The following is a 25,423-nucleotide window of genomic DNA, read 5'->3' on the forward strand; positions in this document are numbered from 1 at the left end:
ACATATATATATATATATATATATATATATATATATATATATACAAGAAACCCGATGGCTCTTTGGAAACCAACCCGAAAAATAACTGCAAAATCTTAGCCCAATATTTCAGTTCCCTCCTCAACAGCGAACCACCCCAAGAGAAACTTGTCTTCTCTTCTCCAGTATTCACACACCCAGACTCACATGCCCCGGATCTTGAAGAAATTATGGAGATAGTCAAGCAGTTGAAAAATAACAAAGCACCAGGAGTAGATGGGATCATTGCTGAGTTCTGGAAACTAAATGATCCTATACTTATGCAGAAATTACACCATATAATGTCATCCATATGGATAACGGAGCAGGCACCAGAGGACTGGAAATGCGCTCTAATTCACCCGCTACACAAAAAGGGCGACAAGACAGACATGAACATTTAAAGAGGAATTTCCCTGCTCCCAGTCGCTTACAAAATCCTTTCCAAAGCGCTTTTAAACAGGATAGAATCCCAAGCAGATACACTAATTGGTGAATACCAGGCCGGATTCAGAAAAGGACGCTCATGTGCGGAACAGATCTGGTGCTTAAAGACAATATTACAAATGAGGAAATGCAGAAACACAGTAGTTACATTCATCGACTTCAGGAAAGCATATGATTCAGTGGACCGTGGAACCCTGTTTAAAATCATGGAAGAATTTGGGATCGACCGAAAGACACGGAAAATCACAGAACAGACACTTACAGGAACAACGGCCAAAGTGAAATTCATGGGCGAAGTATCAGAACCCTTCGAAATCAAATCTGGAGTCCGACAGGGGGACGGACTATCCCCAGTCCTTTTCAGTATTGTTCTAGAAATGATAATCAGGGAATGGGAACCTCACGTAAAGGGTATCCAAATTGGTATCAAGAAAGAGAACCGAATTAAAGTCAAGTGCCTTGCTTTCGCTGACGATATTGCAATTATCACCAATAACAGAACAGAAGCGATTCACGCAATGGGAAAACTACATGAAATTTCACAAAAAACCGGACTACAGATATCTTATGAAAAAACCCAGTATATGGAAAGGCAGCCAGAAAATAAATCCCCTTTAATAACAAAATATAGTAAAATTGCACAATTCTGCCATTTTAAATACCTCGGTGAAACTATACAGTCCTCAGGATTAAACCGAACTGCCAATGAACAAAGAATCACCAAGCTCCAGAAGGCCTACAAGCTAACATGGACGCATTACAACAAGAAGTGCATTTCGACAGACGCAAAATTAAGGCACTATACAACATTGATTCTTCCAGAAGCAATCTATGCAGTTAAAACAATGGTGATTCATGGTCATTCAAAAATTAAGGAAATAGAAAAGCAGGAAAGAAAAATTCTCAGGAAGATTTACGGTCCAATCAACAAAAATGGCATTTGGATGAAGAGACCACAAAACGAACTCTATTGAAAGATCAACATAGTAACAGATGAAATCAGAAAGCGCCGAACCAAATTTTATACACACATCTACAGGATGGAGGACTCCAGAACAGCAAAGAAATTATTCAATATTATAACAAGGAGTAAATGTGGCACAGAATGGCTGAAAGAAGTCCAGAGGGATCTACAGCAGATCAACATAAAAATCTCGAAGATCGCACCGAGTGCCGGCATAAAATCACAAGTGTGAAGTTTGGGGAAAGAACATCGCGTCAGCCTGGTAAAAAATGGACAGAGGAACGGAAGAAGGAGCATTCTGAGAGGATGCGGTGGTTTTGGGAAGCAAAGAAGAAAAACATCCGAAGATGGAATTATGAATTCAAGTTCAATCGCTCTACTAAAGGGGAACAATCGTTATAATAATAATAATAATAATAATAATAATAATAATATATATACACAGTGAGACTGAGAGCCTCAAGGCAAGGGTGAATAGACAAACAATAAACAACATGCAATACTAACGGCTGTAGGCCCACAATAAAATTTTCAAGATTTTAAAATAAATTACCATAACCTTTCAAAGGCAGAAGGCCGCAATGTTTTGAGAATAAGGATTTAAGTGGCAGAAAGCCCGCAGTTGATTTTCCAAAATTAAAAAATACAGAAAATCGAGTAAAAGCAAGAATTTTTTAAATCATTGGCTATGATAGATTATAAACAGACAATTAAACACCGGTGAGGAGGACGATGAAAAAAACGGCACTCAGAATCCTCCAGTGAGGTCGCTCTGCCCTCGTTCACTTAGATGAGACAGGTGGTGATCCCAGCTACACTTGATCCGTCGGAACCCAACAGGGGACAGCCACAGACCAACTGGCAAAACGACTTGCTTGCCACCAATCAGTACATGAGAACTCAAAAACACAGAAGTTACGTACGTGGTATCCACAATGAAATATGTATTAAGCTGTCAAAACTACACACCATGTTGGACAGCGACAACAGGTGAGGAAAGGACGCTGCCTAAAATTACATTAGTGCCCAGGGCAGGTAACCAGAACACTAACGGCCACAAGGCAGAAAGTTCCGCTGGTACTCTTGAATTTGAATTATGGTAATATAGTTAGCTTCACCCAAAAGGAACACTGCCTGAATTTACGTCAGTGGCCAGGGCAGGTAACCAAAATACTAACGGCCACAAGGCAGAAAATTCCGCTGTTGCACTTCAATTGTGGTCAACCAATATAGTTAATTGCACCGCATGGCGGCTAAATTTCAGCAATACAAACACGCGGTGTTGCTCACAGGAAAACCTCCCCAACAGCGAACCACCGATACGGACCACAGCATGAATCGACGTGGCTTGGGTACTTGAAACCACTACTCAACTTTGTCTTGGGTCGGTGAACCACGAAGCTCGTAGCGATCAGACAGCTCCACACACGCTCCGACACTGTGCAGGGACATGTTTCCACATGTAAGTTAATGCAGAGGAGTAGTGGACTGAACCATTGTACATGTTTCCACATTTACAATGGCTGCGTCCATAGAAGTCGCGTGTGTGTAGCTGTGTGTTAGATGTTCAACACATAATTTGAACAATTTTTTTTTTCGAAATGATATGGAACGAGTCATTGTACAGGATATGTGTAAATGATTAATTTTAACATTACTGAAGGTATTATTTTTCATACATACTCATGCAGCTACAATTAAAAACAATTTTTTTATAGGCTATCACGTTACAAATAAAAATTCCTTTAAGTAATAGGGGATGCCCAGGCGAAATGATTTTAGGTTAGCTGTAAAACTTGCTTTTCTGCCTGTCAACCGTTTTATGTTATTGGGCAAATGATCAGTTTTCATTGCCTCAAATTGAACGCCTTTGTGAACCACTGACAGCTTTAATAATGGGCAGCAAAGGTCATTTTTTCTCTTCTAGTGTTGTAAGTATGGAATCACTATTCTTCTCAAATGGCGATGAACTACTTAAAACGAATTTCAGTAGCACATATATTTATTGTGAAGGTGCTGTCAGTACCCTTAAATTCTTGAAGTGGTATCCATAAGACGACTGTGGGTGATAATATTCTTACGCTCGCTTTTATACAAACAGTAATCCTTTCCAAGTCTAAATTATTCCTTTATACAGTATTCACTGGAAATATACGTAATATCTTACGAAGTTTGTGGGTTTGTTCCGAGACGAGCAATAATACAAAGAGCAAAAGTAGCACAACTTAATTGTTTGAGCAGCTCAGTAATATGCATCTTCCAGGTCGAGTTTCCAGCAATATCTACGCCCAAAAATTTGGAGGATTCTGTCGTATTACTGAATGGTTCAAATGGCTCTGAGCACTATGGTACGTAACATCTGAGCTCATCAGTCCCCTAGAACTTAGAACTACTTAAGCCTAGCCAACCTAAGGACATCACACACATCCATGCCCGAGGCAGGATTCGAACCTGCGACCGTAGCGGTCGCGCGGTTCCAGACTGAAGCGCCTAGAACCGCTCGGACACACTGGCCGGCCTTATTACTGACTCCTGCTCATGTGCTACATCAGTTGTTAGTTTGACTATGTTTCTTGTACAGAACTGAATAAAGTTTGACTACACAAAATTTAGAGACGGTCATTTTCAGAGAATCACTTAATTCTTTGAGAAACAACATTAACAATTTTTCTATTGTTTTCACTCGAATGGGATTTATTGTAGAATGGCTTACGGTAAGTAATGGCCGGCCGCTGTGGTCGAGCGGCTCTAGGTGCTCCAGTCAGGACGCTGCTGCTACCGTCGCAGGTTCGAATCCTGCCTCAGGAATGGATGTTGTCGATGTCCTTAGGTTAGTTAGGTTGAAGTAGTTCTAAGTTCTAGGGGACTGATGACCTCAGATGTTAAGTCCCATAGTGCTTAGAGCCATTTGAACCATTTGAATAAGTAATGCAACACACTTTTACTTTATTGGTGAAAAACAGTCTTGGTTGCAATTTTAGTTTTTTTATTTTGCAACTACGCTGCCACCTATTGAGGTGATTCTGTACTTGGCGTCAGTACTAGCACACGACGCTTTGGTGCATTATGCTTACTACCTGCGCCCCATCTTATTCTGTTATAGTGTACCGGTAAACTGAAGAGCGAGCGAGCGAGTCCCCACTCTGCCTACCATACTACGTCACAGCGCGCTTCTACAGGCTGTTTCACAACGTAGTACCGCCTCTGCCGTGGCGCGCGCTTTAAATCTTTGGCGAAGCCGTGTACAAAAAAATGGCTCTGAGCACTATGGGACTCAACTGCTGTGGTCATTAGTCCCGTAGAACTTAGAACTAGTTAAACCTAACTAACCTAAGGACATCACAAACATCCATGCCCGAGGCAAGATCGAACCTGCGACCGTAGCGGTATCGCGGTTCCAGACTGCAGCGCCTTTAACCGCACGGCCACTTCGGCCGGCTGAAGCCGTGTACAGATACGTCCCGGCTGCGTTTATTTTTAGACAAATGCGTTAAGAGTGTAAGGAAAACAAAATACGATAGCTTCTTCGAAACAAAACATTATAGAGTAAGTAATATTGACATAAGAACGGAAGTCAGGATTCTACTATAAACATAGAACCGAATGCCCATTCATGTGAATGTATGTTCCCCTATTCGTAAGGCGAACCAGATACAGTGCAATCAATCTGTAGAATTTAAGGCTTCTTCTTACTTTGTGTTTCTACTAAAAGGTAGAAGTTTTCTTTGAATGGCTGCATTGTAACTTAACATTTATTGGAACACGAAGAGTGTTTAAGAAGTAACCAGAAATTTATAATTTCGTGTGTTGTATTAGTTCCATTCGCACTGCTTTTTTTGTCACTGTCTTCGTAAACATGTCTGAAAAGTATCTGGGCAATGTTTTGCATATTGGGTATTTACCCTGTTGTCAACTGTCAAAAAGGTTATATGGGTTTTGGTAGCATCAGCTATTATTTTTTTGTATAAAAATAGATTAGAGAACCTGTACTAAATTTTGTTATAAGAATGGAATAAAATGTATCAAATTTTTAGGAATGTTAAATATTGCTTTTGGTGAGTCTTACGAGTAAACCAAGAGCATACAAGTGGTATAAACATTTCCAAGCAGGCCTTAAAGTGCAGCAGGTTTACAAGAATGGATGAGATTAAAAATGCACAGTTAAGAGACCTATAAACTATCCCGAGGAAACAGTTCCAAAAGTGTTTTGAGAGTTGGAAAAAGCACTGGCATGTGAAACTGTCTATAACGTTCGGTCTCCTCCCTAAATTATTAGTTTTCCTTCGCGGCGATTCCATTAAACCATGCGGCTTGTTTTCGCGTTCTACATCCACATCTACATTTATACTCCGCAAGCCACCCAACGGTGTGTGGCGGAGGGCACTTTACGTGCCACTGTCATTACCTCCCTTTTCTGTTCCAGTCGCGTATGGTTCGCGGGAAGAACGACTGTCGGAAAGCCTCCGTGCGCGCTCGAATCACTAATTTTACATTCGTGATCTCCTCGGGAGGTATAAGTAGGGGGAAGCAATATATTCGATACCTCATTTAAACAGAAACGCACACTCTCGAAACCTGGCGAGCAAGCTACACCGCGACGCAGAGCGCCTCTCTTGCAGAGCCTGCCACTTGAGTTTGCTAAACATCTCCGTAACGCTATCACGGTTACCAAATAACCCTGTCACGAAACGCGCCGCTCTTCTTTGGATCTTCTCTATCTCCTCCGTCAACCCGATCTGGTACGGATCCCACACTGATGAGCAATACTCAAGTATAGGTCGAACGAGTGTTTTGTATGCCACCTCCTTTGTTGACGGACTACATTTTCTAAGGACTCTCCCAATGAATCTCAACCTGGCACCCGCCTTACCAACAATTAATTTTATATGATCATACCACTTCAAATCGTTCCGCACGCATACTCCCAGATATTTTACAGAAGTAACTGCTACCAGTGTTTGTTCCGCTATCATATAATCATACAATAAAGGGTCCATCTTTCTATGTATTCGCAATACATTACATTTGTCTGTGTTAAGGGTCAGTTGCCACTCCCTGCACCAAGTGCCTATCCACTGCAGATCTTCCTGCATATCGCTACAATTTTCTAATGCTGCAACTTCTCTGTATACTACAGCATCATCCGCGAAAAGCCGCATGGAACTTCCGACACTATCTACTAGGTCATTTATACGAGGGCCGTTCAGAAAGTAACCTCCGGTTGATTTAAAAAAATACACCAAGTTAAATAAAAATATTTTAATATATACATCTTACAACTACATCTTTGCACTATTTTTCTACATAGTCTCCATAGCGATTGAGGCACTTATCGTATCTCTTCACAAGCTTTGAAATTCCTTCTGCATAAAAATCATCCGCTTGTGCCTGGAGCCAGTCTGTGACCGCATCTTTGAGCTCTTCGTCGTCATCAAACCGCTGTGACCCGAGCCATTTCTTCAAATGCATGAAGAGGTGATAATCACTTGGCGCCAGGTCTGGGCTGTAAGGTGGATGGTTGATAACGTCCCACTTGAAGGACTCAAGAAGGGCCGTTGTTCTGCGAGCAGAGTGAGGACGGGCGTTATCGTGCAAAAAAACGATACCGGAAGTCAGCATACCACGGCGTTTGTTCTGTATAGCCCGTCGTAACTTTTTTATTGTTTCACAGTACACGTCTTGATTAATGGTCGTACCACGTTCCATGAATTCAACCAACAACACCCCTTTGGCATCCCAAAACACCGTTCCCATCAGTTTTCTGGCAGAAAAATCTTGCAAGGCTTTTCTTGGTTTGGTAGGCGAATTTGAATGTGCCCACATCTTTGATTGTTTTTTTGTCTCAGGGTTCACGTACTTAATCCAGGTTTCGTCACCGGTCACGATTCTGTTTAACAATGGTTCTCTTTCGTCGTCATAACGTGACAGAAAGTCTAATGCAGATGCCATTCTTTGAGTTTTGTGGTGGTCGGTAAGAATTTTGGGCACCCATCGTGCACAGAACTTACGGTAACCAATCTTGCTGTCACTATCTCGTACAAGAGAGTCTTAGAAATCTGTGGAAAACCAGTAGACAACTCCGACATTGAGAAACGTCGATTTTCACGAACTTTTGCATCGACTGTCTGAACGAGTTCGTCAGTCACCAATGATGGTCTACCACTCCTCTCTTCATCATGAACGTTTTCTCGTCCACTTTTAAATAAACGTACCCATTCACGGACAACTCCTTCACTCATAACTCTTGGTCCGTACACGGCACAAAGCTCACGATGAATAGCTGCTGCAGAATATCTTTTGGCTGTAAAAAACCTTATGACAGCACGCACTTCACATTTGGCGGGGTTTTCTATTGCAGCACAGATTTCAAACTGCCACAAAAACTAAACTAGCGCAGGTACGACGTTCACTCGACCACGGCTTGATGCCGACTGACCTGTTGAGTGCGTGAACGCACAGATGGCGTCGCTACTCCCCCCACAACCCGCACTGTGACCAATCGGAGGTTACTTTCTGAACCGCCCTCGTATATATTGTGAAAAGCAATGGTCCCATAACACTCCCCTGTGGCACGTCAGAGGTTACTTTAACGTTTGTAGACGTCTCTCCATTGATAACTTCTTTGTGCGTCCTACTGGGGCGAGGCTGACGTTTGCATAAACTGCAGGCCTTTGATTGGGACTGGTAACATTAGCCAACAGTTCTTTTTGGGCCGCCTCTTTAACACACGCTGTAATAACATTAGAGACGATCGAACGCTCGTTACTCCGCAAATACCTCCTCTTCCTCATACTCTGCACATTTTCTTGCAATGCTAGACGATTATCCATCACTTCCAGATATCGAAGTATATCATTAAGTATACAGAGTTACCTGACCGACACGGGCAACTAAGATCCCACGAACAGAAACGATGTGTATCACTGCACGCCGAACTGCACCGCTAGACAGGTAACGGGGAACTCATTTTGGGTGCCCCTGTAGGCCAGTGGCGGGGTTCTTCCGGGAAAGGCGACTTCCTCCACCAAAAGTGCTGCTCGCTCTAGAGTTTACAGACAGTCTATACTCTCCCCTGTGAACGGGAACGCGGGAGATCGGGTTGTTGCAATCGCAGTGTTGCCCTCGTAAGTCCCCTCCACAGCCCCCGAAAGCCCGTAACAGGATTTGTGAAGCAACCTGTATAACAGCAGTGGTCGCAAAACTGTACCATGCGAGGCTGCTTTTGTTATTTCTCCCTTCACCAAACTTTCCTCCTCCTTCAGCATTATTTGAATTATTAGGCACATGTTTTTTAATTATTTATTTATTGTTCCGTGGGACCAAATTAAGGAGAAGTCTCCATGGTCATGGATCTAGTCAATACATGAAATTATAACACGATATTAGAAATAGATAAAATGAAATATAAAAAAACATATTCAGGTGACAAGTCGTAAGTTTAAATAAAGAAAATCAACAATGTAACACTGGAATTTGCTTAATGTTTTAGCTCTTCCAGGAGCTCCTCGATAGAATAGAAAGAGTGAGCCATGAGGAAACTCTTCAGTTTAGACTTAAAAGTGTTTGGGCTACTGCTAAGATTTTTGAGTTCTTGTGGTAGCTTATTGAAAATGGATGCAGCAGAATACTGCACTCCTTTCTGCACAAGAGTCAAGGAAGTGCATTCCACATGCAGATTGGATTTCTGCCTAGTATTAACTGAGTGAAAGCTGCTAACTCTTGGAAATAGGCTAATATTGCTAACAACAAACATTAAAGAAAATATATGCTGTGAGGGCAATGTCAGAATTCCGAGACTATTAAATAGGGGTCGACAAGAGCTTCTCGAACATACACCACATATAGCACCAACAGCCCGTTTTTGAGCCAAAAATACCCTTTTTGAATCAGAAGAATTACCCCAAATGCGACATAAGTGTATGAAAATATGCGAAGTAGACTACTTTTCGTGTTAAGTGTCACTTATTTCAGATACTGTTCTAATGGTAAATAAAGCAGCATTTAGTTTCTGAACAAGATCTTGGACATGGGATTTCCACAACAGCTTACTATCTATCCGAACGCCTAGGGACTTGAACTGTTCCATCTCGCTTATAATATGCCCATTCTGTCTGATCAAAATATCGGTTCTTGTTGAATTGTGAGTTAGAAACTGTAAAAACTGAGTCTTACTGTGATTTAGCATCAAATTATTTTCCATAAGCCACGAACTTATTTCATGAACTACATTATTTGATAATGTTTCAATATTACACACAAGGTCCTTCACTATCAAGCTGGTGTCATCAGCAAACAGAAATATTTTTGAATCACCTGTAATACTAGAAGGCATATCATTTATATAAATAAGAAACAGCAGTGACCCCAGCACCGACCGTTGGGGAACGCCCCACGTAACAGTGCCCCATTGGGACTGAACATCACTACCACTCTCAATTCTGTTTGATAAGTTTGATTCAGACAAGTTGTTTGTAGAGCCAGCATTTGCATAATTTGAATTTTGGTAAGAGAGTGACGTTGCTGTTGCAGGAGAGGCGTCGGCGTCGGCGGCGGGCGCTGCGCCGGCGGCGGGCGGCGTCGCCGTCGGGGCCGCCTCGGCCTCCAGCGGTGCGGGGGCGGCGCCGGCGGGGGCGGCGCTGCGCGCCTGGGCGTCCCGGCGGCGGCCGCTGACGCTGGGCTGCCCCCGCGCCGCCCCCACCGCCCCCGTCGTGGGCTGGCTGCTGCACGACCGGCCGCTGGCGCTGCGGGACGACGGCCGGCGGTCGCTGCTCGCCGACGGCTCGCTGCACATCGCCAAGGTGAGAACTCCGGCTCCTGACGATGCCGCCCGAGCGCCGTCCGAAACGTCGCCGACGTAGCTCGTCTCTCGCACGATTCTAGCGCAGTACCGCAGCCGAGGCGAAAGTACTGACTCGAATTATTTACCAGACTGTTTTCAACATGGAACTGTCAACAGGACCTTAAGGGGTTCCTGTAATGGACGAATTTCCTGTGGTTGATCATACTAATGTTGGTACATCCATACTTGAAATGGAGGGCAGTGGGGGCGTCAACTGGAAGAAATTCCTCCAACTGCATTTAAGGCGTCTATTTTATTTTGGCAATTAGTTTCAACGTTTTAACAACGTCATCTTCAGGCCCATACACTTGTTGACGTCAGCTGGGTGCGGCTTATACTACAAAATGGTTCAAATGGCTCTGAGCACTATGGGACTCAACTTCTAAGGTCATTAGTCCCCTAGAACTTAGAACTAGTTAAACCTAACTAACCTAAGGACATCACACACATCCATGCCCGAGGCAGGATTAGAACCTGCGACCGTAGCGGTCTCGCGGTTCCAGACTGCAGCGCCTAGAACCGCACGGCCACTTCGGCCGGCGCTGATACTTACAATACTGGCCATTAAAATTGCAACACCAAGAAGAAATGCAGATGATAAACAGGTATTCATTGGACAAATATATTATACTAGAACTGACATGTGATTACATTTTCATGCAATTTTGGGTGCATACATCCTGAGAAATCCTTGATACGCCTGGCCATTGAGTCAAACAGAGCTTGGATGGCGTCTACAGGTATAGGTGCCCATGCAGCTTCAACACGATACCACAGTTCATCGAGAGTAGTGACTGACGTATTGTGACGAGCCAGTTGCTGCACCACCATTGACCAGACGATTTCAACTGGTGAGAGATCTGGAGAATGTGCTGGCCAGGGCAGCAGTCGAATATTTTCTGTACCCAGAAAGGCCCGTACAGGACCTGCAACATGCGGTCGTGCATTATCCTGCTGAAATGTAGGATTTCGAGTGGATAGAATGAAGGGTAGAGCCACAGGTCGTAACACATCTGAAATGTAACGTCCACTGTTCAAAGTGCCGTCAATGCGAATAAGAGGTGACCGACATGTGTAACCAATGGCACCCCATACCATCACGCCGGATGATACGCCAGTATGGTTATGACGAATACACGCTTCCAATGTGCGTTCACCGCGATGTCGCCAAACACGAATGCGACCATCATGATGCTGTAAACAGAACCTGGATTCATCCGAAAAAATTATGTTTTGCCATTCGTGCACCCAGGTTCGTCGTCGAGTACACCATCGCAAGCGCTCCTGTCTGTGATGCAGCGTCAAGGGTAACCGCAGCCGTGATCTCCGAGCTGATAGTCCATGTTGCTGCAAACGTCGTCGAACTGTTCGTGCAGATGGTTGTTGTCTTGCAAACGTCCCCATCTGTTGACTCAGGGATCGAGACGTGGCTGCACGATCCGTTACAGGCATTTGGATAATATGTCTGTCATCTCGACTGCCAGTGATACGAGGCCGTTGGGATACAGCACGGCGTTCCGTATTACCCTCCTGAACCCACCGATTCCATATTCTGCTAACAGTCATTGGATCTCGACCAACGCGAGCAGCAATGTCGCGATACGATAAACCGCAATCGCGATATGCTACAATCCGACCTTTATCAAAGTCGGAAACGTGATGGTGCGCATTTCTCCTCCTGACACGAGGCATCACAACACCGTTTCACCAGGCGAAGGCGGTCAACTCTGCATGAGAAATCGGTTGCAAGCTTTTCTCATGTCAGCAAGTTGTAGGTGTCGCCACCGGCGCAAACCTTGTGTGAATGTTCTGAAAAGCTAATCATATGCATATCACAGCATCTTCTTCCTGTCGGTTAAATTTCGCGTCTGTAGCACGTCATCTTCGTGGTGTAGCAATTTTAATGGCCAGTAGTGCAGCAAGAGGCATATCAAGACTGCTTCCGGAAGTGGAAACTGCGTTGGGAGCGGTGTATCAATTGAAGAGGAGAATATTTCGAAGAAGGCCATGCACAGAAAGTAAAAGGTAAGCGTAGAAAAATTTTATGGACGGAGTTCGGGAATATTGTCAACATGCACCGTATAAGGAAAATCGTGACTCTTGCGTATGGGCTTTCGTCCTCAGTCTTCGTCTTAAACCTTGCACGTTAGGACACCAATCATGCAGTTGGATAGTGTGGCGCTGTTAATCCTCATTTAAAGGGACCTGCCTTTCATTACACGAATTGCAGATGTTGCCCAAGTGTTTCTACTATTCCTTTACCGAGTGAGGTGGCGCAGTGGTTAGCACACTGGACTCGCATTCGGGAGGACGACGGTTCAATCCCGCGCCCGGCCATCATGATTTAGGTTTTCCGCGATTTCCCTAAATCGCTTCAGGTAAATGCCGGGATGGTTCCTTTGAAAGGGCACTGCCGATTTCCTTCCCCGTCCTTTCCTAGACCGATGACCTCGCTGTTTGGTCTCTTCCCCCAAACAACCCAACAATTCCTTCCGCCGTTGTCTCACGGGACGTGGGAACGCCCGTGGACGGGAAGCGAAGTGGCGCCAGAGCGTGGAATTCCACGTTCCACTGCAGTGTAAAGCGTGAAATGAAGTCTGGCATGTCTGATTTTTGCCTCGTGGAGGGGAGCGTGACCAAAGAGATGCGACATCGTTTTTACGTCACAAGCTGAACTTGCGAGACGCCATATCGTATGAAGTTAAGCTCTGTATTTGGTGGATTTTCTTTACCTTAGAGTACGTGGTACGTATATAGGCTGTTTCAAGGCATTAGTAAACGGGGGACCCGTTTTAGACACGATTTGTTACCATAAAGTGACAGGAAACTGTACATCGGTAGTAAAGGCTTCCCATGTTTGGTGTTACAACTTGCTACGGCACTATGATGATGCATCAAAAGCGCGTCGTTTTTGGTACAATTTGTCATACTTGAATATCATATTATGACATTTATAGACACAGTCTTTACATGGTGTAAACCAAATACCGGCTGCCATGTCAGAGCCTTGGCGCCGTTGATAACATCGTGAAGACAAAAGTAGCAGTCTCGCGTCCACCACATTCCAAATATTTTTCTAATCTTTCTTTTCTAAAATATTGTGGGTCTTTCTCATTAATTTAATAGCATATCTCTAAAGTCGGTGTTGTTTATTATAAATAATGCATTTTCTGCAATTCTTGTTGCAAAGGCCAAAGAGTTCACTGGAATGTTTCCTCAGAGGCCAGAAATCTTACTGGACTGCCAAGTTACACACTGAAAGTTCTTTCTGTTGAGAAACGTACTATGAAATGTAGCTATGGTGAGCAACTTCGAAAAAATCTCGTCTTCCATTCGAATGAAATTACGAAATTCGATATTGAAATCTTAGTGTCAAAGTTCGTTATTTCGGAGTGTTGGCAGTCAATGCAGCATCGAGAATGTGGATATTATGCAGGCACAATCTGACATTAGACCCTATACCCAAACTATATTCAGTTTAAAAACGTAAATGGGATGAAAATTCAATTGAATTAAGGAGAAACTTCTATTAGTATGTATCTGAGAGCCCGCCCGGTAGGCCGTGTGGTCTAACGCACGGCTTTCCGGGCGGGAAGGAGCGCCTGGTCCCCGGCACGAATCCGCCCGGCGGATTTGTGTCGAGGTCCGGTGAACCGGCCAGTCTGTGGATGGATTTTAGGCGGTTTTCCATCTGCCTCGGCGAATGCGGGCTGGTTCCCCTTATTCCGCCTCAGCTACACTATGTCGGCGATTGCTGCGCGAACACTGTCTCCACGTACGCGTACACCATAACTACTCTACCACGCAAACTGATGTGTTGGCAAATGTGCCAACACCTTGTAGATAGAGGAGGCCGAAATGCACGCTATCTAACGCAGACGGGCGTGACTTCTGGAACAGGATAAGTAGTGAATGCTAATAAGAAAAGTATGCAGCTCCTCGAATACTTAACTTTTATTCCTTCATGTGACTACAGCATTCTTGATGAGACATTTCATACGATAACTATCAAACTATGTAAGGCTAATGGCGCCTTGCTAGGTTGTAACCATGGACTTAGCTGAAGGCTATTCTAACTGTCTCTCGGCAAATGAGAGAAAGGCTTCGTCAGTGTAGTCGCTAGCAAAGTCGTCGTACAACTGGGGTCGAGTGCTAGTCCGTATCTCGAGACCTGCGTTGTGGTGGCGCTCGGTCTGCGATCACACAGCGGCGACACGCGGGTCCGACATGTACTAAATGGACCGCGGCCGATTTAAGCTACCACCTAGCAAGTGTGGTGTCTGGCGGTGACACCACACAAACATTTGGGGTTACACTCATTTAGTGTGAGACGTTCCCGGGAGGGTCCACTGGGGGCCTAACCGCACAATAACCCTGGGTTCGGTGTGGGACGGCGGAGGGGTGAAGTGGACTGCGGTAGTCGTCGTGGGGTTGTGGACCACTGCGGCTGCGGCGGGGACGGAGCCTCTCCGTCGTTTCTAGGTCCCCAGTTAACATACAGTTCAATACAATGTATCTGAGAGCGTAGTACAGCATTATGTAGTGTTCCTCTACCAACAATCCGCTGTTTAAGCCATCGACGAGCGCACAACCTTCTTCGCGACTTTTTCCGCTCTTCTTCGACAATGACTGACAGAGTTAACGCAGTTATTGGGTTGTTGCTTTAGTCTAAAGTGTTTTTCCATAATAAAAACATAGATACCCATAACAGAGTTTCGGTCGTCAGTAATATACAGGGTGTACATGAAGTCCAGAGACATTTATTGCACAAAAACTAAACGTTGTACAGATGTCATACATATTGCATTTTGAAGGGAAATTCTGAAAGTTTTTTTTACAAACATTCGATATGCGAACCATGAGTGACCCGGAAGATGTCAGTACGGTAATCGAGTTCTTGCCACACGCGTCCCAGCATGGCATCGTCGACTGTGGCAGTCGCTTCCCGTATTCTCTCCCGGAGCTACACCACGTGGTAAAGGCGGTACATACACCTGATCTTTAATGTGTCCCCACACAAAAAAAGTCACACGGAGTGTGAGTGTCAGATACCCTCGAACTTCACGATGAAAATGGGGTGGAACCTCATCCTGCTGAAAGATGGAGTCCAATTGCATTTGTGCCATCAGACATTGCTGCAACATGTCCAAGTAGGAAATCCAGTGGTAGTGCTCTCGGCGAAGAAGAAAGGCCCGTACAGTTTTCAACGTGACAAGGCATAAAAAACATTTACCTTTGGGGAATCACGCTCAAATTCAATGCATTCGTGTGGTTGCGTTGTACCCCAGATTCAACAATTATTCCTGTTCACTTTTCCATTAGTGTGAAAAGTGGCTTCGTCGCTAAAAATTACGCGCTCAACAATGCCATGCCCATCCTCATTCAATTGTAGCAACTGCGAACAAATTCGAAACGCTTGTCTTCGTCGTCGTCATTGAGCTTCTGCACTAACTCCAATTTGAATGGTTTCATAGACAGCTTCTGTCGCAGGACTTTCCACACTGTCACTGGAGCCATTTCGAGTTCACAGGATGCACGACGCACCGATTTCTTTGGACTCCTTATGAATGTCTCTCGGACGCGCTCCACATTCATTTCACTCACACTGGGACGTCCACTTCTCTTTGCCGGGCACAAACAACCCATCGTAACGAATTTGTTGTGCCACTGGTAAATGGCCTTCCTTGTTGGTAGCTTCTTACTGCACTTGATTCTAAACCCGTTGAACAGCTGTAGCACACTTGTTTTTGTCGAACTCAAACACATGGAGAGCTCGCTCCACACTTGAACTCGCCATGTTTGCGACTAGCGCTGACTATCGACAAATTACCAAACTACGCTGCGGTGGTATACATGAAACAAACTTTCAGGGTTTCTCTTCAAAATGACATATGTATGAGATCTGTACAATGTTTGATTCTTGTGCAATAAGTAATTGAAAGTGTTCCCAGACTTTATGTAATCCCTGTTCTCCTTCACTATTTACAACAGTCTGCCAAAGCTGGGGTAACTTTTCGATACCGCGACTGTAGAAGTTATGTACTTTAGGGGCGAAGAACGTGTCAAGCCATGTTCGGAGCGCATTTTGATCCGGAAAAGTTCCTTGAAGGTTGTTCAATAGAGAGCGGAAAAGGTGAAAATGTGAGGACGCAAGATCTGGTGAATGGGGTGGGTGCGGAATCACTTCCCAACCGTGCTTTTTGTCAGTCTTAACAGAAAGCGGACGGACGTTATTGGAGATGAGCATCGCTTCTCGCAGTCTTCCTGGTCGTTATTCTAGGATTGCTTCTGCAAGATGTCTCAGTTGTTGACAATAAATGTCGTGCCAGCAGTGATGGTTAAATCTCGGGGAAGCAGTTGGTAGTAGACCATACGGTCACTGTTCCACCAGATGCATAACATTAACTTTTGTGGGTGTGCTTTATATATACTCTATAGAAATTTGGTGCTGCAGAAGAATATTAAATGGGTAGGTCGAATAGCAGATGAGCATATACTGAATCGAACTGGGGAGAAAAGAAATTTATGTCACAACCTGACTAAAAGAAGGGGTCGGATGATAAGAAACGTCCTAAGGCATCAAGGAATCATCAGTTTGTCTATGGTAGATATCGGATACGAATAATATATGCAGTTTTAAGATTTTATTCGTAGCTGTTACTTTCTCAGCAACTGTTTTATACAGGGTGGTCCATTGATCGTGACCAGGCCAAATATCTCACGAAATAAGCGTCAAACGAAAAAACTACAAAGACGAAACTTGTCTAGCTGGAAGGGGGAAACCAGATGGCGCTATGGTTGACCTGCTAGATGGCGCTGCCATAGGTCAAACGAATATCAACTGCGTTTTTTAAAATAGGAATGTCCATTTTTAATTACATATTCGTCTAGTACGTAAAGAAATATGAATGTTTTAGTTGGACCACTTTTTTCGCTTTGTGATAGATGGCGCTGTAATAGTCACAAACGTATGGCTCACAATTTTAGACGAGCGTTGGTAACAGGTAGGCTTTTTTAAATTAAAGTACAGAACGTAGGTACGTTTCAACATTTTATTTCGGTTGTTCCAATGTGATACATGTACATTTGTGAACTTTTCATTTCTGAGAATGCATGCTGTTACATCGTGATTACCTGTAATTACCACATTAATGCGATAAATGCTCAAAATGATGTCCGTCAACCTCAACGAGTAACGACATTCCTCTCAACACCGAGTAGTTCGCCTTCCATAATGTTCGCACATGCATTGACAATGCGCTGACGCATGTTGTCAGGCGTTGTCGGTGGATCACGACAACAAATATCATTCAACTTTCCCCACAGAAAGAAATCCGGGAACGTCAGATCCGGTGAACGTGCGGACCATGGTATGGTGGTTCGACGACCAATCCACCTGTCATGAAATATGCTATTCAATACCGCTTCAACCGCACGCGAGCTATGTGCCGGACATCCATCATGTTGGAAGTACATCGCCATTCTGTCATGCAGTGAAACATCTTGTAGTAACATCGGTAGTACATTACGTAGGAAATCAGCATACATTGCACCATTCAGATTGCCGTCGATAAAATGGGGGCCAACTATCCTTCCTCCCATATTGCCGCACCATACATAACGCGCCAAGGTCGCTGATGTTCCACATGTCGCAGACATTGTGGATTTTCCGTTGCCCAATAATGCATATTATGCACTCTTGTTTGGTGATGGCACTAGCATGGTAGTGGATGATGTTGAGTCAGTCACGGGCAGTGTGTCAAATATTGAACTCAAGGCATAAGTTAATGACTTGTAGAAAATAATTTCGTGCTAAATTACTGTAAGGTTAAGTTTTTACAGTTTCTGGCCGACAGTTCAGTTAAGTGGCATTTTGATACACAGACGGCATATGGTTAGTGGATCTGAACAATTCAAATTCCTACGTAGTCATCGGGTTATAGGGAAACGACATGGCGGACAAAGGAGCGAAGGAAGCGTGTTGGGATGGTGTTGTCCGTCAATGTCTCATCCCGTTGCGCGGAGTCATCTCATTTTCTGATGGACGCATCATGCGTCACTGGGAGACTGAATGGTTGAAGGTGACAGAAAAAACTGTTGTCGCTTAAATCGACTACAGAGGCATTGGCGGACTTGATTTCAGCCTCACCGCTGGAAGGAGATTCTGCTTACCAGGCTGGGCATCGGACATGGCCCTTTAACACACGGGTTTCTCCTCCGCGGGATGATACGCTACTGTGTGAGGTTTGTGGTGTGCCATCTCCAGTTCTCTACATCTACATGGATACTCTGCAACACACATTTAAGTGCCTGGCAGAGGGTCCGTCGAACCACCTTCACAATAATTCTTTATTATTCCAATCTCGTACAGCGCGCGAAAAAACAAACTCCTATATACGAGGGCCGCTCAGAAAGTAACCTCCGGTTGATTTAAAAAAATACACCAAGTTAAATAAAAATATTTTAATATATACATCGTACAACTACATCTTTGCACTATTTTTCTACATAGTCTCCATAGCGATTGAGGCACTTATCGTATCTCTTCACAAGCTTTGAAATTCCTTCTGCATAAAAATCATCCGCTTGTGCCTGGAGCCAGTCTGTGACCGCATCTTTGAGCTCTTCGTCGTCATCAAACCGCTGTGACCCGAGCCATTTCTTCAAATGCATGAAGAGGTGATAATCACTTGGCGCCAGGTCTGGGCTGTAAGGTGGATGGTTGATAACGTCCCACTTGAAGGACTCAAGAAGGGCCGTTGTTCTGCGAGCAGAGTGAGGACGGGCGTTATCGTGCAAAAAATGATACCGGAAGTCAGCATACCACGGCGTTTGTTCTGTATAGCCCGTCGTAACTTTTTTATTGTTTCACAGTACACGTCTTGATTAATGGGCGTACCACGTTCCATGAATTCAACCAACAACATCCCTTTGGCATCCCAAAACACTGTTGCCATCAGTTTTCTGGCAGAAAAATCTTGCGCGGCTTTTCTTGGTTTGGTAGGCGAATTTGAATGTGCCCACATCTTTGATTGTTCTTTTGTCTCAGGGTTCACGTACTTAATCCAGGTTTCGTCACCGGTCACGATTCTGTTTAACAATGGTTCTCCTTCGTCCTCATAACGTGACAGAAAGTCTAAAGCAGAGGCCATTCTTTGAGTTTTGTGGTGGTCGGTAAGAATTTTGGGCACCCATCGTGCACAGAACTTAACGGTAATCCAATCTTGCTGTCACTATCTCGTACAAGAGAGTCTTAGAAATCTGTGGAAAACCAGTAGACAACTCCGACATTGAGAAACGTCGATTTTCACGAACTTTTGCATCCACTGTCTGAACGAGTTCGTCAGTCACCAATGATGGTCTACCACTCCTCTCTTCATCATGAACGTTTTCTCGTCCACTTTTAAATAAACGTACCCATTCACGGACAACTCCTTCACTGATAACTTTTGGTCCGTACACGGCACAAAGCTCACGATGAATAGCTGCTGCAGAATATCTTTTGGCTGTAAAAAACCTTATGACAGCACGCATTTCACATTTGGCGGGGTTTTCTATTGCAGCACACATTTCCAACTGCCACAAAAACTAAACTAGCGCAGGCACAACGTTCACTCGACCACGGCTTGGTGCCGACTGACCTGTTGAGTGCGTGAACGCACAGATGGCGTCGCTACTCCCCCCACAACCCGCACTGTGACCAATCGGAGGTTACTTTCTGAACCGCCCTCGTAATTTAAACATAGGTGCACAACAGCAACGGTTCCACGTAATAAGATTGTAAACAGCCGACCAGTTGCAATGGAGAAAGAAATTCTTTACCTAGGTTTCGACAAATATAAATTTGTCTTCTTCAGAAGGTAGTAATTTTACATTAGTAAGGACTTATGTACCATCGCCGTTTTTACAACTGTCGACATAGATCCATGTGTCAAGAATAAATTGTAGCCCTAGAATTAGGGTTTGTCACGTAAATATAAAATAGTTCATGGATCTTGCAGAGCTCACATACATCTTTCCGTGCGATTTCCCTTATTTTATGATGATGATCCTTTCTCCCTATGTAGATCGGCGTCAACAAAATGTTTTCGCATTCGGAGGAGAAAATTGGTGAATGAGAAGATTCGTGAGAAGATTCTGCCGCAACTGAAAACGGCTTTGTTTTAATGTTGTATCATTTGAGTTAAGCTCTCTCCTCTATTTCACGATAATACAAAATGTGCTGCCCTTCTTTGAACTTTCTCAGTGTACTCCGTTAATCCTGTGTGATAAGGACCCCACACCACGCAGTAGGACTCCGAAAGAGGACGGATAAGGGAAGTGTAAGCAGTCTCTTTTGTAGGTCAGTTGCATTTTCTAAGTGTTCTGCCAATAAAACGCAGTCTTTGGTTCGCGTTTCCCACAACATTTTCTAAGTGTTCTTTACAATTTACGTAATTTCATAATTGTAATTCCTAAGTATTTAGTTGAATTTACGGCATTTAGATTTGACTGATTTATTGTATAACCGAAGTTTAACGCATTCCTTTTAGCACTCATGTGGATGGCCTCACACTTTCCATTATTTAGGGTCAATTACCAATTTTCGCACCATACATATACCTCTTCTACATAGTTTTGCAATTTGTTTTAATATTCTGATGATTTTACTAGTCGACAGCATCATTTGCAAACAATGTAAGACGGCTGCTCAGATTGTCTCCTTAATCGTTTATATTGATAAGGAACAGCGGAGAGCATTTAACCCTACCTTGCGGAACGCCAGAAATCACATCTGTTTTACTCGATGACTTTCCGTCAATTACTACGGACTGTGAACCCGCTGACCACGAATCCAGTCATTGAACTGAGACAATATTCCGTAAGCACGCAATTTCACTACAAGCCGCGTGTGTGGCACAGTGTCAAAAACCTTCTGGAAATCTAGTTCAGCATATTTTGGCAACGCGTGTCTTATATACTAATTCCAAGGCAGTCCTCAGTCTCGGAGGAGATCTGCCCACCGTCATCGCCGATACTGATTCTTGTGTTACAGTAGTAGTGAAATTTTGTGAACTATCAGGCCTAATCCCTGAATTGGTAGGGAAAAGAGGCATACTGAAGTGCATTACAAACTGCTCCGCATGTGGGGACAGCCTTCGTCCTCAGCCCATGAGATTGGCATGCTGGCTTTTCGTCAGGGCGCTCATGACCATAATGTTGAGCGCCCCCTCATTTCAAATCATCATCATCATCATCATCATCATCATCATCGTCATCGTGGAAGGCCCATTTTCAGGATCTCTTCCAAAAACTGAATGCTCCTCTGTTTACCGTTGGAACAGTATCAGACGTAAGTGAAAGTCTTAACAAGTGCATTAGTCAACTTCTTTCATTCGCTTGTAACGTACGGCACTATAACCAGAATGAGATTTTGACTCTGCAGCGGAGTGTTCGGTGATATGAAGCTTCCTGGCAGATTAAAACTGTGTGCCGGACCGAGACTCGAACTCGGGACCTTTGCCTCATTCTGGAAACATCCCCAGGGTGTGGATAAGCCATGTCTCCGCAATATCCTTTCTTTCAGGAGTGCTAGTTCTGCAAGGTTTCGCAGGAGAGCTTCTGTAAAGTTTGGAAGGTAGGAGACGAGGTACTGGCGGAAGTAAAGCTGTGAGGACGGGGCGTGAGTCGTGCTTGGGTAGCTCAGATGGTAGAGCACTTGCCCGCAAAAGGCAAAGGTCCCGAGTTCGAGTCTGGGTCCGACACACAGTTTTAATCTGCCAGGAAGTTTCATACGGCATTATAAGTTGGGATAGCTCTACCCATGCGCGAAGGGTATTTTTGGCTCAGAATCGGGCAGTTCGAGTAACATGTGGTGGAGGTTCACAAACCTCTAGTCGACCCCTGTTCAGGGGCCAGGGAATTCTGGCATTCGCCTGTCAACACTTATTTTTCATTAATGTCGTTTATTGTTAATAGTAAGGAAATATTCCGAAGAATCAGCAACTAGGCAAAAATGTAAATCTACATTTCGATCGCACCAAGACTCTTGTGTAGAAAGGTGTCAGGTATTCTGCTGCATCCATTTTCAGTAAGCTACCGCAAGTATTTAAAAAAATCTTAGCAGTAATCCTCGCAGCTTCAGTTCTAAACTGAAGAATCTTCTCATGCATCACTCCTTCTCTTCTGTCACGAAATTACTGGAAAAATTGAGCAAATTTCTGTATTACATTGCTAATTATCCTAATATGTACCCGCAGCTTGTCATCTGCATAGGATTCGTGTAAATATTATCTATTATTAACATTTCTGACGTTAAAATTTCATGTACTGATTCGTTCCATGACCACGGCGATTTTCTCCTAAATTTAGTCCTACGGAACAAGACGGGTAAAAAAAATAAAAAATAAATAAATAAATAAAAGAAAATAAAAGAAAAAAATTTGCCAGGTTGGGGTGGGACTCGTGCACTAAGTGTTCCGTAAAGACTGAATTATGTGTACAGATAGTTCATCCATTCCCTAGAACCGAGGATCTCGACAATTTTTGCCTGCTACCGGCATTGATACTGCCAATAAATCGGTCCCATTGATTCCAGTACCTTCGAGTTAGATAAGAAATGACAAAAGAAATATCTTTTCGTGTCCTATAATAATGTAACAGTTTCGGAGTTTTCGCTCTATTTGGACTGTGAAACCATATTCTTGTCAAATTTCACGATTCTACGTCAACAGGAAGTTGTTTGTTGTTGTGGTCTTCAGTCCGAAGACTAGTTTGATTCAGCTCTACATGCTACTCTATCCAGAGCAAGCTTCTTCATCTCCCAGTACCTTCTGCAACCTACATCCTTCTGAAACTGTTTAGTGTATTCATCTCTTGGTCTCCCTCTGCGATTTTTACCCTCCACGCTGCCCTCCAGTACTAAATTGGTGATCCCTTGATGCCATAGAATATGTCCTACCAACCGATCTCTTCTTCTAGTCAAGTAGTGCCACAAATTTCTCTTCTCCCCAATTCTATTCAATACCTCCTCATTAGTTATGTGATCTACCCATCCAATCTGCAGCATTCTCCTGTAGCACCACATTTCGAAAGTTTCTATTCTCTTCTTGTCCAAACTGTTTATCGTTTATGTTTCACTTCCATACAATGCTACACTCCATACAAATACTTTCAGAAACGACTTTCTCACACTTAAATCTATACTCGATGTTAACAAATTTCTCTTCTCCAGAAACGCATTCCTTGCCATTGCCAGTCTACATTTTATACCCTCTCTACTTCGACCATCATCAGTTATTTTGCTCCCCAAACAACAAAACTCATTTACTACTTTAAGCGACTCATTTCCTAATCTAATTCCCTCAGCATCACCCGACTTAATTCGACTACATTCCATTATCCTCGGTTTGCTTTTGTTGATGTTCATTTTATATCCTCCTTTCGAGACACTCTCCATTCCATTTAACTGCTCTTCCAGGTCCTTTTCTGTCTCTGACAGAATTACAATGTCATCGGCGAACCTCAACATTTTTATATCTTCTCCCTGGATTTTAATTCCTACTCCGAATTTTTCTTATGTTTCCTTTACTGCTTGCTCAATATACAGATTGAATAACATCGGGGATAGGCTACAACCCTGTCTCTCTCACTTCCCAACCACTGCTTCCCTTTCATGCCCCTCGACTCTTATAATTGCCATCTGGTTTCTGTACAAATTGTAAATAGCCTTTCGCTCCCTGTATTTGACCCCTGCCACGTTTAGAATTTGAAACAGAGTATTCCAGTCTACATTGTCAAAAGCTTTCTCTAAGTCTACAAATGCTAGAAACGTAGGTTTGCCTTTCCTTAATCTTTCTTCTAAGATAAGTCGTAGGGTCAGTATTGCCTCCCGTGTTCCAACATTTCTACGGAATCCAAACTGATCTTCCCCGATATCGGCTTCTACCAGTTTTTCCATTCATTCTATAGCTTTTAATAGTTTTCCAGAATCAGAATGTGTGCCGTAAATGAACGTATCTTTTGATTACATTGACTTAGAAGCTAATATTTGTTTTACCGCCAAGGGACGATAGATCTTACGATGTGACTTAAATTTTAACATGATACGTCCATCAGTTCCTGAGTAAAGGGTGTCTTAAGAGACTGACAGGCAGACAGTCTGAGAACAAATGACAAAATTTTTTCATGTAACAGTAACAAATTAAGTTGCCGATTGTTTCTTTTGGTTGTAGTGTTAAACCTTGATTTTTGCTAGATTTCCCGATTCTAAGTCACCGACAAGGAGGCTGTAGGTTCTGATGAGTGAATTTGCAAGTATCAGGATATGTAACATAAATGGACGTATCTTCCGATTGGATTGACTTAGAAACTTACGTTTATTCTGCCACCACGAGTGGTAGAGCCTGGCTGGTAGACCTCAGTACTTGACATAAATTTCAACTTGATATACAATATGTGATCAAAAGTATATGGACACACCCAAAAACATAGTTTTCCATATTAGGTGTATTGTGCTGCCATGTGCTCCATATCAGCGACCTCAGTAGTCATTAGAAATCGTGAGAGCAGAATGGGGCTCTCCGCGGAACTCACGGACTTCGAACGTGGTCAGGTAATGGGGTGTCACTCGTGTCACACGTCTGTCCGTGAGATTTCCACACTCCTAAACGTCCCTAGGCCCACTGTTTCGTAAGTGATAGTGAAGCGGAAACGTGAAGGGACACGTACAGCACAAAAGGCCGACCTCGTCTGTTGACTGACAAGAGATCGGAGACAGTTGAAGAGGGTCGTAATGTGTAATAGGCAGACATCTATCCAGACTGTCACACCGGATTTAAAATGCATCAGGATACACTGCAAGTACATGACAATTAGGCGGCAGGTGAGAAAACTTGGATTTCATGGTCGAGCGGCCGCTCATAAGCCACACATCGCGCCGGTAAATGCCAAACGACGCCTCGCTTGGTGTGAGAAGTGTAAACATTGGACGATTGAACAGTGGAAAAACGTTGTGTGGAGTGAAGAATCACGGTACACGATGTGGCGATCCGATGGCCAAGTGTGAGTATGGCAAATGCCCGGTGAATGTCATCTGCCAGCGTGTGTAGTGCCAAGGCGGTGTTATGGTGTGGTCGTGTTTTTCATGGAGGGGGCTTGCACCTCTTGTTGTTTCG

The 25,423-nt window shown here is 43.8% G+C and overlaps 1 protein-coding gene across 1 annotated transcript in view; it reads left to right on the forward strand.

Moving 5' to 3' along the window:
* Positions 1–25,423, forward strand: part of LOC126427952 (protogenin A-like) — a 438,352-nt gene that overhangs the window by 45,899 nt on the left and 367,030 nt on the right. Inside the window, exon 2 of the mRNA XM_050089841.1 lies at positions 9,959–10,227. Within this exon, the coding sequence (XP_049945798.1) occupies positions 9,959–10,227 (269 nt within the window). The remainder of the gene's footprint in view (positions 1–9,958; positions 10,228–25,423) is intronic.

This window comes from Schistocerca serialis, chromosome 12, assembly GCF_023864345.2.
Source record: "Schistocerca serialis cubense isolate TAMUIC-IGC-003099 chromosome 12, iqSchSeri2.2, whole genome shotgun sequence".
NCBI classification, from domain to species: Eukaryota; Metazoa; Arthropoda; class Insecta; order Orthoptera; family Acrididae; genus Schistocerca; species Schistocerca serialis.